Here is an 11,557-nt window from a genome sequence, read left to right as displayed (position 1 = left end):
TTCCCTGGCAGGATCTCAGACTCTGTGTTAACAGCTGATCGATTAACCCTGGATCATGATGAAAGGGAGGGCTGAGATCTCCCAACACACGTCCTTCCTCATCACTTACTTCTCATCTTCTCCTTGGCTCCAGCAATCAGATAGTAAAAGATGTGGAACGTCCTCTCGTCTCTGGCTTGGCGAATCGCCCGTGACTTTTCTAGCAGATCTGGTTTGGGAGGAGTTAAGAATCCCAGGGATACCACGTGTACCTCTTGTGGGAACATGACCTTGCTCCCCAATCCTTGTCACACCAGCTGCTGGAGGGGAAATCTCCAGGACCCGGGAGAGGTTCCCTGGAGTGTTCTGAAGAGTCTGATTGCTGGGGCAGAGTCAAGCCATCCATGCCTGGTCCACATGAGTTGACCTTCCAGTTCTGGCTCACAGATCCAAAAGAGACCACTGGGTGCTACTGGTAGGCCCCAGTGCCGGGGAGAAGTGAGGGGAACAGAGTGGGGAAAAAAAGCATAAAAAGACAGGAGTCAAAGGACTCCAGGATGAAAGACTTATGGGAGAGGCATGAAATGAGATGTTTCCCCAGCAGCCATCACCAACTCCTCTTCTGCAGAGTGAGCTGTCTTTAGATATTACAGAGTAAAAATAACTACACCCTCTACGATTTGTTAATCCCTGTGCTAAATGTTTGACGTGCATTTCTCATTTACACCTCACAAACTATCCTAGAAGCTAAGTGCGAATATTATTTGCATTTTCAATATAGGGAAACTGAGGCCCAGGGAAGCTCGGGGAAGGCTCAATTTCCCAGGAGCACAGAGCTAGGAAGTGACAATGCCAAGTGTCTGCGGTAGCCAAAACCACCCCAGACAAGGGGCTGGGCTTCAAGAGCTGGGTACCAGTTCTGGCTGGCTGAGTGACCTTGACCCAGCTGACTAGCTGCCTAGCCTCAGGAGACTGTAAACAAGACCCACTAATCAATCTAAGGAGAGCTGTTCTACCACGGGGGGAGGGGATGGTAGGGAGGCACATGGGTGGTTGGGCTCTTGTACCAGGTGGATTTCCCCATGTAAGAACCAGGCTCTACTTGACTATGACAAAATCTGCAAAACCCTAACCACTGAAGAGTGAATGATCACTTCTCTGTGCTCCCAAATCCATTGGATTAGACTGTGTCCCCCTGCCCGCCACCCCCCGCTCTGTCATGTCAGGTCATGTAGACTAATTTCTCCTCCCAACGCCTCTTATTATACAGGGTCACAAACTCTCATCTGCAATTCCCAAATCCAGAAACTTCTGAAAACCAGAACTCAGCTGGTGGCCATACCTGTTCTGAGCCCACACGAGGCTATTTATGGTCTCCTTATCACCCCGTAGGAGAATATGGGTGTCTTTTGCTGTATCTCATTTAATTCCTGCCCAGCTCTGGGAGGTGGGGATAGGGCCTGGTCAGTTGACCCCAGCCATGCCCTGAGCCCCCTCTGGGATGCTAAGGAGCACAGGTGGCACGGGTGGGCTGGTGGGATTCTGATTCCTTAGATTTACAGAACAGCTTCCTGCTTGCTTTGCCAGAAGCAGGCTGTTCCTCTGGGAAAGTTCTGTTTCCATTGATGTCCTATCTGTGGGCTGAAGCTGCCCTGTTCTTAAGAAGGACAAGGGGTCCGGGTTTAGCCTTGGACCATGGCTCGAAAAGGATGAAGTGAAGTTCTCACGATAGCCGATGCTCAACCAGCCCTTATTCTGTCACGGTTCTAAGAGCTTTACATGAATGAATTCACTTGATTCTCACGACACCTCTATGAGGCAGGTATTATTATCATCCCCATTTCACTGACGAGGCACAGAGAGTTGAGTAACTAGCCCAAGGTCGCTCAGCTAGGGAGAGGTCCACTCAGAATCAAACACAGGCTGCCTGAGGTCCCCAAACCTGGGGACCACCACATGACAAGGCTTGCTGTTAAGGGAAAACAACCCCAGGGGAGATTTGTTCTGGATGGCACCCAAGTGCCTGGGGAGAGAGGGGTGGCTCTTGTGCCCCCCTCAGGCTCTGGGCAGGAGGTTGGTGGGACCAAGGGTGGGAGTCCCAGGTGGCCCAGGCTCAGCAAAGGATACATGTCTCAATGTTGGCTCCCACGATGTAACCTGTGACGTCGAAGTTGATGCGGATAAATTTACCCTGCCAACAGGAAAACACAGTTCATGGTGGGTTCCCCAGCCTCAGCCCCTCACCCTCATGCTGCAGGCAAGTGGGGAGAGAGGAGTCAGGGAGCATTCAAGGGAAAAAGAAGAAAACCAGAGAGAGCTTCTTGCAAACACTCAAGAATCTCGCAGGTCAGCATCTCCTGAGCTGGGAAGATCGAGGGCCTTATGGTGACAGAGGAACTTAGAAAACACTTTCTCAAATCAATTTCACTTGCTCTTGCAATGACCCTCAGCCCATCATAGCTCTCCCCATTTTAAAGGTGGGGAAACTGAGGCCAAGAGAGCTAGTGGGACCTGCCCAGTGTGGTAGTGCTCCTAAGAGGTAGAGCCATGAGTAGAAGGCACATTTTGCCACACCCAGTGGCTGGAGGCCTCCCCCGCTGCCCCCCTGTCCAGAAACACGCTGGGCCTCCATGATCAGTCAAGCTCAAGTTCATCCAGCTGCGAGTTAAACCGCTTCTTTGGGGTAGGTGAGCATGAACAGTGATGCCAGGGAGCCACGCTATCTGAGCAGGCCCTGCATAGGAGGCTCTGTAGGCAGGGCTGGGCCATGCCCCCAGCCCCGGGGCCCAGCAGATCTCTCCACTTGGAAAAGATGCCAATCCACCTTCTGCCTCAGCCGAACCACAGAACCAAGGACAGCCAGGTCCCGCATCTGGCAGCACCGGCCCTTTTCCTGCTTTCTTAACAGCTGACAAAGGATCGTATCCTTACCGCCCTCACCCACCCGTGATTACGTGGTGGGAGGCACCATCCCCTAGGCTTGCTTGGGCCTCGACAAAACCCTCACTCTTTCTCCATCAGGAAGTGAGACAGACAGTAGAATGATTCAGGACGATGAACGTTATTGCAACTGTAGCGGAGGAACCTGCTGGTCCTGGAGCCATCTCGTCTTCCTCCGGAGAAGGCCTGGGGCACCAGTGAGTGGGGACATTTCAGGGATTTACTTTGAATTTGCTCTCATTTACTGACATCCTAGAAACTCTGCACTGGGTTACAACACACAAGAAGCACAAATGCAGTGCTTCTTGGTGCAGCCAACACAAACCCCACGGGGATTTTGGAAATCTGGGGGAGGGACTGGAATTGTTACATGACGGTGGCAGCTACTGCTCTTAGTGGACAGGGGCCAAGGATGCTGGGCATCCTGCAATGACCAAGAGAGTCCCAGACACCAAGCATTAGCCACCTACCCTATGACTTTCAAATGTCCCACCTGACACTCACGGAGGTGAAAAAACCTGTTTATAATTAGCTGAGCCTAGACCCTAATGGTGTTTTAGATAAAAACACCCCCAAAAATGTTAATGTTCTCATGTAGGAATGTCATATCCACGTAACTCGAGAGCAAATTGTTCTTCGGTTCAGAGCTTTCCAAAGAGTATGTCATCATTCTGGAAAATCCCATCCCATGGCTTCAGTCCCCAGACGAACCCCCCCTTGTCTCAGCCTGCATTTGTAGCTGTCAAGGTCACAGTGATTCTGGATATAAATGCAAGTGTCTGACTAGTTCATTGTGTCTTCCTATGTGGTCTGGCCAGAGAACTGATATGCTGAAATGCACATTTTAATTATGAATTGTTTTATTTCTCCTTCATATTATAGCAAGGGCATTGTGCTATTTTTTTTTTTTTAATCTGATGTGTGTAGTAGGTGATGTTATCTATGACTCTAAATTTTCAGGGAAGGAAAGGGAACACCGCATAATTACTTGTAATAAGAAGTGGGTCTTGGGGTTGACAAGGCTGGGGCCCATGTGTGTGAATATGCAGGACACAGAGATACCCACAGAGCAGCTCTACGTGGGCGGTGCAGAGGTTTCTACAAAGAGTTTTTCACAGGGTCCCATCTGGTGACTGACAGTTCAGAGGGGCACCCACAAATCAGCAGGGGCCTCCTCACTAGTGGAATTCAGATGCAGTCTTTCCTCCAAATTTCCTCATCAAAGTATCTTTCTGGGCTTCTCAGGTGGCACAGTGGTTAAGAATACCCCCTCGACAAAACCCTCACTCTTTCTCCATCAGGAAGTGAGACAGACAGTAGAATGATTCAGGACGATGAACGTTATTGCAACTGTAGCGGAGGAACCTGCTGGTCCTGGAGCCATCTCGTCTTCCTCCGGAGAAGGCCTGGGGCACCAGTGAGTGGGGACATTTCAGGGATTTACTTTGAATTTGCTCTCATTTACTGACATCCTAGAAACTCTGCACTGGGTTACAACACACAAGAAGCACAAATGCAGTGCTTCTTGGTGCAGCCAACACAAACCCCACGGGGATTTTGGAAATCTGGGGGAGGGACTGGAATTGTTACATGACGGTGGCAGCTACTGCTCTTAGTGGACAGGGGCCAAGGATGCTGGGCATCCTGCAATGACCAAGAGAGTCCCAGACACCAAGCATTAGCCACCTACCCTATGACTTTCAAATGTCCCACCTGACACTCACGGAGGTGAAAAAACCTGTTTATAATTAGCTGAGCCTAGACCCTAATGGTGTTTTAGATAAAAACACCCCCAAAAATGTTAATGTTCTCATGTAGGAATGTCATATCCACGTAACTCGAGAGCAAATTGTTCTTCGGTTCAGAGCTTTCCAAAGAGTATGTCATCATTCTGGAAAATCCCATCCCATGGCTTCAGTCCCCAGACGAACCCCCCCTTGTCTCAGCCTGCATTTGTAGCTGTCAAGGTCACAGTGATTCTGGATATAAATGCAAGTGTCTGACTAGTTCATTGTGTCTTCCTATGTGGTCTGGCCAGAGAACTGATATGCTGAAATGCACATTTTAATTATGAATTGTTTTATTTCTCCTTCATATTATAGCAAGGGCATTGTGCTATTTTTTTTTTTTTAATCTGATGTGTGTAGTAGGTGATGTTATCTATGACTCTAAATTTTCAGGGAAGGAAAGGGAACACCGCATAATTACTTGTAATAAGAAGTGGGTCTTGGGGTTGACAAGGCTGGGGCCCATGTGTGTGAATATGCAGGACACAGAGATACCCACAGAGCAGCTCTACGTGGGCGGTGCAGAGGTTTCTACAAAGAGTTTTTCACAGGGTCCCATCTGGTGACTGACAGTTCAGAGGGGCACCCACAAATCAGCAGGGGCCTCCTCACTAGTGGAATTCAGATGCAGTCTTTCCTCCAAATTTCCTCATCAAAGTATCTTTCTGGGCTTCTCAGGTGGCACAGTGGTTAAGAATACCCCTGCCAATGCAGGGGACATGGGTTCAAGCCCTGGTCCGGGAAGATCCCACATGCTGCGGAGCAAAACGAGGCCCATGTGCCACAACTACTGAGCCTGCACTCTAGAACCCACAAGCCATAAATACTGAGCCCTCATGCCACAACTACTGAAGCCTGTGCGCCTAGAGCCCACGCTCCACAACAAGAAAAGCCACCGCAATGAGAAGCCCAAGCACCTCAACGAAGAGTAGCCCCTGCTCGCCTCAACTAGAGAAAGCCCGCGCACAGCAACAAAAACCCAACACAGCCAAAAATAAATAAATAAAATAATTTTTTAAAAAAGCATCATTCCTCTTAAAAAAAAAGTATCTTTCCGACTCTCCTATGGAGTGGAGGCCCCCACTTCTTTTGTACAACAAGATAATTTTTGTGTAAGTGTCATCAACCACCTGTGTTCAGGGTTCTCCTTCCCCCATTAGGCTCAGGTGAGAAAGTGGGGGGGTCCTTGGAACCTGGGAAAGCCTGTGTGGGAAGTCCTGCCTCATTGACTATTGGCTCCCCAGCTAGGCCACAAGCTTTGTGAAGCCTGGAACCACGTCTGAATTGTTTGCTCTCTAGTTCAGGGTCTGCTATACAGCAGGTGCTTAATGAAAACGAGCCAAAGGAAGAGAGAGAGAGAGAATGGTGTGTGTAAAAATGCCTGCCAGAATGATTGTATACAGTGGGTGCATAATAACTGTTTATTGAAATTTGCATGTGCTTGGTACATAGTAGGTACTCAATGCATGTTTTGCCGAATAAATAAATGAGTTTTGGGTGTAAATGTCTAGCACTTACTAGGTGCTCAGTAAATATTTACTGAATGAATTATGAATGTCAAATTCTAACAGGGAGCCTAGCATTCATTCAGGGATGCTGAATGAATATTTGTTGAATGAATAGTGAGTGAATGAATGAGGGAGTGAGTGGCTGGAGCACTTGCAGGGTTGTAAGGTCAAGACAGGACTGGAGATGCAGAGCAAAATGCTGTTGCAATGCACACCTCCGACCCTTCAGCCTCAGACGTCCCGTACACACACGTACTCTGCATTCTCAGGCAGGAGGTGACACCAGGGGACCCGAGCCTTTTCCAGAAAACCCATGTGGCTTTGCTACTTACAAATCGTGAGGAGTTGTCGTTCTTGACAGTTTTGGCGTTGCCAAAAGCCTCCAGGATGGGGTTTGCTTGTAGAAGTTGCTTTTCCAGCTCACCCTAAAATTCATTCACATCTAGTTATTGGAGAAAGTGACGTAGACACTGACAGCTCTGCCATGGACAGACGTTGTCACAAAATTCTGCCCTTAACCCATGGGCTCTCTCCTATCCTATCACCTACCCATCTGAGACCCCCAATGCTAATGTCCAGATTTACTCAAGGATTTCAGAAGAGAAACAAATGTCTGAGCTCTCTTATAGCCAGGACATCTGTAAGGACATCACCTAGGAAGGCCACTTTTTCCTAGATAGGGCCTGCTCATCTATGTGACATCATTGCCACTGAGAACTGCCACACTGTACAACACCAGGATGTCATTTACATCATAGTGAATCCATGGAGTTGTGCAGTGCACAGCCTGCCCTGCTGTACACGGCAGTCCTGCTGCTGCTTATGTTTGACAAGCAGCTTTCTTCAAGCTAAATCACTACAACACTTCTTCTGATGGTTTTAGTGCCATTTTTTATAGTTGCAATTTTTCCTTTCTCAGGACCAGTTTTCTGAAGTCTCCTATGGAAGACAAGTAAGGAATGCGCAAAACCCACCGGGAATACTTCAAACCAACTGCAGAACAAAGCTTCAAAGCAGGTTGCTTGAGCTCCATTCATCAGGTTAAATGCAGCTGAGACTGTACACAGCCCATCGGCCCCCTCTGAGGGGGCTCCTGTGCACAAACGTGGTCACGTGATTAATTGTTGCAGGAAAGGGCCAACAAGGTAAATCATGCCAGGAAGCATCAAGCTGCTCTCTGCCTATCCCCACGACACGGCGGCTGCAGACTGGCTCAGTGGCTCTCCTACCCAGCTCCTCCTCCAGGCCGACCCTGGGAAGTATGGGTCCTGAGGGTTTTCTCCTGTTTTCTCTGCTGGTTCCCCTGTCCTCTTTTTCAGGGCAGTTGGGCTGGGCTAAAAAGAAGCTGGGAAAGGTTCTAGAGGGGAAAAGGCAGTGCACAGCTTTCTCCCTGCTCCTCTATACACCAGGAGGGCATCATGGGTAGCTGTCCCTAAAGGAACAGAACAGGAAGCTACTAATTTACGTGTCTATTTATTCACATGCCCTCCTCCTTCACAGCTTCCAAAGAAGATAAAAGTGTCATCTCTGGGCTTCCCTGGTGGCGCAGTGGTTGAGAGTCGGCCTGCCGATGCAGGGGACACGGGTTCGTGTCCCGGTCCGGGAAGATCCCACAGGCCGCAGAGCAGCTGGGCCCGTGAGCCATGGCCACTGAGCCTGCGCGTCCGGAGCCTGTGCTCCGCAACGGGAGAGGCCACAACAGTGAGAGGCCCGCGTACAGCAAAAAAAAAAAAAGTGTCATCTCTGTGAAAATCCCAGCCACAGTAGAATCCCCATAATTGGGACTTGTGGAAATTTACAATGAGAGCAAAGGGCTTTGCTTGACTAGTAGGAAGAAGACTAATGGGGTCACTTCTGTCAACACAAACTTGGGGTCCCAATATCCCCAGAAAAAAGTTCCCTTCCTAGAATGGGAGTTCCAGCTGCTGGGGCCAAAAGATCCTTCTCAGGAGAGCTCTGAACATGAAGGTCTGGTTCAAACCACTCATTTTATGGATGATGAGACAGTGGCCCAGAGAAGTTAAGTGACTTGGCCAAAGTCACACAGCAGCAGATCCTATATAAGAAGCCTGATTCTTCTTCTGATTCATCCATGACACTGCCGCCCAGGTCTAACTAAGATGGATTGAGTGTGATCCTAGCACACGCTAGGATCTCTTGATCTGAGGGTCTCTCCCAGGCTGGGACCCATATGCCAGCCCCCCAAGCTCTGAGTTAGAGATGAGTTTACACATGCAGAGGCTTGAGCAGGGCCCCGTTGTGTGTCGCAATAGCTGGGGCCTTACCGCGCCACCAAAGCTAGTGCATCGTGAACACCAAGACTCCCGTTTCTGGAGCCCTGGGTCAAGCAACCTGCATGCAAAGACAGACATGCACTGCACACACATGCACAGGGACACACCGGTGCACAGGGGACAGGGCTCAGGGGAGATATTTAGGGATGATGGCAGGGAGTGGGGAGAGAGGCATGCCACAGCGGTGCCATTAACTGACTGTCAATCAAGCCAGGGAAGCTTTAGGGCCAGAAGGTCCTTAAAGGCTCAACCAGATGGAACAGACGTCTCCAGGGCCTTCCAGTCAGGGTTACCGGTGGTGGACACATTGGTGGGAAGGGTAATGAGATCCATTCTGAACTGGGGAAATCCATTCCCGGCTGGAGGTCAACCCTGGGAAGTCCAATGGGTCCTGCGGGTGGCAACGCGCCCCACGCCCCACACTGACATTGGACACCCGCAGGACGGTGTTTCAGTGAGTTTGTAGGTTTGGGTTGTGAAACTCGGGGATCTAGCCCATTCTACCATCAGCTATGGGGCTCAGTGGGTGCGACAGGAGCATGCACATCTAAACACACTCCGTGCCTCCCGTACACACCAGGAAAACACTCCCAGTTACTCACGTAGGCAAAAGATGGGCCTTGCTGTGGTTGAACAATACAGTATAAAACAAATGTCAGTGTTATTTCCATCACATGTACATCAGGGTCTGGAGAATATACGATTTCAATCCCCCCGCTCAGACAGCCTGGATTCTCCAAGATTCTCCAACTAGGAAAGCAGCAACTTTTCTTGGATTCAATTTCCTTTCTGTTTTGCTGCTTTGTTTTCTAATTTTCTTAGAGATTCAGACATTTCAAAGTTTTTTAATTGCTGGGGCCGAGGTCCGGTCTTTAAAACTGTGTCTCATGAGATGCTGTCTGAGATGTGTTCTCACACAGAGAAAAAAGTATCTGGCACATAGCAGGTGCTTGATAAAGATCAGTCGCTATTGTTATTACTATTACTTATCATCACTATTCTAGGAAAAGGAAAGGCGGTGGGAAGTGGTGTTTAACTGCCACGTGAACTTTGGCGCTATTTGTTCCCATACACAGCGCCAGAGACAGCGTGGGTTTCCTGCGTGTGTTTGAGGGAGGAAGGTTCCCCACGCTACAGCCAGTGCCCACCCGAGATCTCCGAGGGCCTCCAGACAAACTGGTCTCTGTGGCTGCTCCAGTGTTGCCTCTGAGCCCCAGAAGCAAGATCCAGTGTGGCAGGAACCAGTGACACCCCAAGCCTTCTTCAGGCCTCCGCTCTGCCACTCCCCTGCCCCCACCCCAAACCTTCACACAGAGGCGCTGGCAGGTCCTTCAAGCAGCCCCATTGCTTGTCGCCTCCTCTGGGACGGACGAGGCAGGGCTAAGACGGAGGAGGAAGAGAGGGATCGACCCAAGAAGGGGTGATTCTGGAAACAGGCTCTTCTTTTCCTTCTAAGCCCTTAATCAAAGTTCATAATCATGCGTTGATCTGTATGATTATTTGATGACTGTCTCTCTTTCCCACGAGTCCAAAAGCTCAGTAGCTAGAGTAACAGTGCCTCTCAGCCTCATCGCTGGACCCCATCCTGGCAGTGCCTGGCATACAGTAGATGCTCAGTCAAGGGCACTAGACCAAAGCCAGTATGCTGAGTGACACCAGTGTTCCCATCCCCTGGGGTTCCCACCTGAGGGACACATGGAGGAATGACAGGTGTCCCTCAACACTAGGGAATTTACAGAGATTCAGTTCAGGCAGTAGTTCTCCATCAGGGGTGACCGTGCCCCCCAGAGGGCACCTGGCAATGTCTAGAGACATTCTTGGTTGCATAACTGAGGGCAGGGGTTGCTACCAGCCTCCAGTGAGGAGCGGCCAGGGATGCTGCTAAAAATCCTCCAAGGCATAAGACAGCCCCACAATTACTCAGTCCAAAATGACTTTGGTGCCACAGCTGAGAAGCTTTGATGTCAATCAAGACTCCTCCTCTCATTTCACAGGACAGGACCGCTCGGGAGATGATCCTTGCTAAAGCGAGAAATCACCTAGACCCAAACGGGCCCACCCAGGAAGAAAAACAGCCCTCTGGTGAGCTGCCTGGGGAGGGGCAGTGGCACACAGCCCTGAGTCCTTACAACGCCAAGTCCTGGCCTTCTTAACGGTGCTGTCTCTCCCTCGGTCAGCCCATGATCCCGGGGGCCCATGTGCTAAGTCGTGGCCACAGGGCAGGAGCTACCACTCACCGTGATACTTGTGTCCTTCTTGCCCTTGTGGGAGGAGGCCACCACGGCCAGGTACTGGATGACTTTCTTGGTGTTTTCAGTTTTTCCAGCTCCAGACTCGCCTCTGAAAGATACGGGAAAAGTGACCCACCGGAAACAGCCCCACACAGGTGTTCTGTGGGTACTTTTCCACAGCTCCGTGCCATTTGCCAGATGGGGAAACTGAGGCCCCCAGAGGGGAGGAGACTTGCCCACCACTGGCAGAGAGCTGGGCTGGGTTCTCAAAGCCCGCTCCGTAGCTCAACCCACTCCTCCCGAGAGGATGCGGGAAAGGAGGCAGATGAAAAGAGTAAAAGAGAAAACTGATTTCTCCTAACAAGGGCCAAACTTAGGTTTATTTGGAACTGTCTACTTTAAAAAATAAATACTTCGTTTTCTAGAGCAGTTTTAGGTTCACAGCAAAATTGAGCAGAGGTACAAAGGTCCTATATGCCCCTGCCCCTGCCCCTTGACACACACAGCCTCCTCAACCATCAACATCCCCCACCAGAGTGGTACACTTGTAACGATCGATGAACCCACGCTGATGCATCATTATCACCCAAAGTCCATAGTTTACATCAGGGTTCACTCTTGGTGGTGTACATTCTATGGGTTTTGACAGCTGTATAATGAAATATATCCACTATTACAGTACCATATGGAATAGTTTTACTGCAAATTATCTATTTTAAAGACATTATTAGGGGGCTTCCCTGGTGGCGCAGTGGTTGAGAGTCCGCCTGCCGATGCAGGGGAAACGGGTTCGTGCCCCGGTCTGGGAAGATCCCACA

At 49.9% G+C, this 11,557-nt stretch overlaps 1 protein-coding gene across 5 annotated transcripts in view; it reads right to left on the bottom strand.

Moving 5' to 3' along the window:
* MYH11 (myosin heavy chain 11) overlaps positions 1 to 11,557 on the bottom strand; it is a 125,137-nt gene that overhangs the window by 52,412 nt on the left and 61,168 nt on the right. For 2 of the 5 annotated variants that reach the window (XM_007466941.1, XM_007466940.1), the window contains 5 exons: positions 10,746 to 10,848; positions 9,111 to 9,131; positions 6,547 to 6,639; positions 2,107 to 2,170; positions 110 to 208 (listed from right to left, as the gene is read on the bottom strand). In XM_007466941.1, coding sequence (XP_007467003.1) covers positions 110 to 208; positions 2,107 to 2,170; positions 6,547 to 6,639; positions 9,111 to 9,131; positions 10,746 to 10,848 — 380 coding nt within the window. Of the gene's footprint in view, positions 1 to 109; positions 209 to 2,106; positions 2,171 to 6,546; positions 6,640 to 9,110; positions 9,132 to 10,721; positions 10,849 to 11,557 lie in introns of all 5 variants that reach the window. The other 3 variants (XM_007466942.1, XM_007466944.1, XM_007466943.1) reach the window with 2 other exon arrangements.

Source organism: Lipotes vexillifer, unplaced genomic scaffold (genome assembly GCF_000442215.2).
Source record: "Lipotes vexillifer unplaced genomic scaffold, Lipotes_vexillifer_v1.1 scaffold232, whole genome shotgun sequence".
Classification (NCBI taxonomy): Eukaryota; Metazoa; Chordata; class Mammalia; order Artiodactyla; family Lipotidae; genus Lipotes; species Lipotes vexillifer.
Note: the sequence above shows the minus strand (reverse complement) of the source record. Positions and strands in the feature narration are given on the sequence as shown.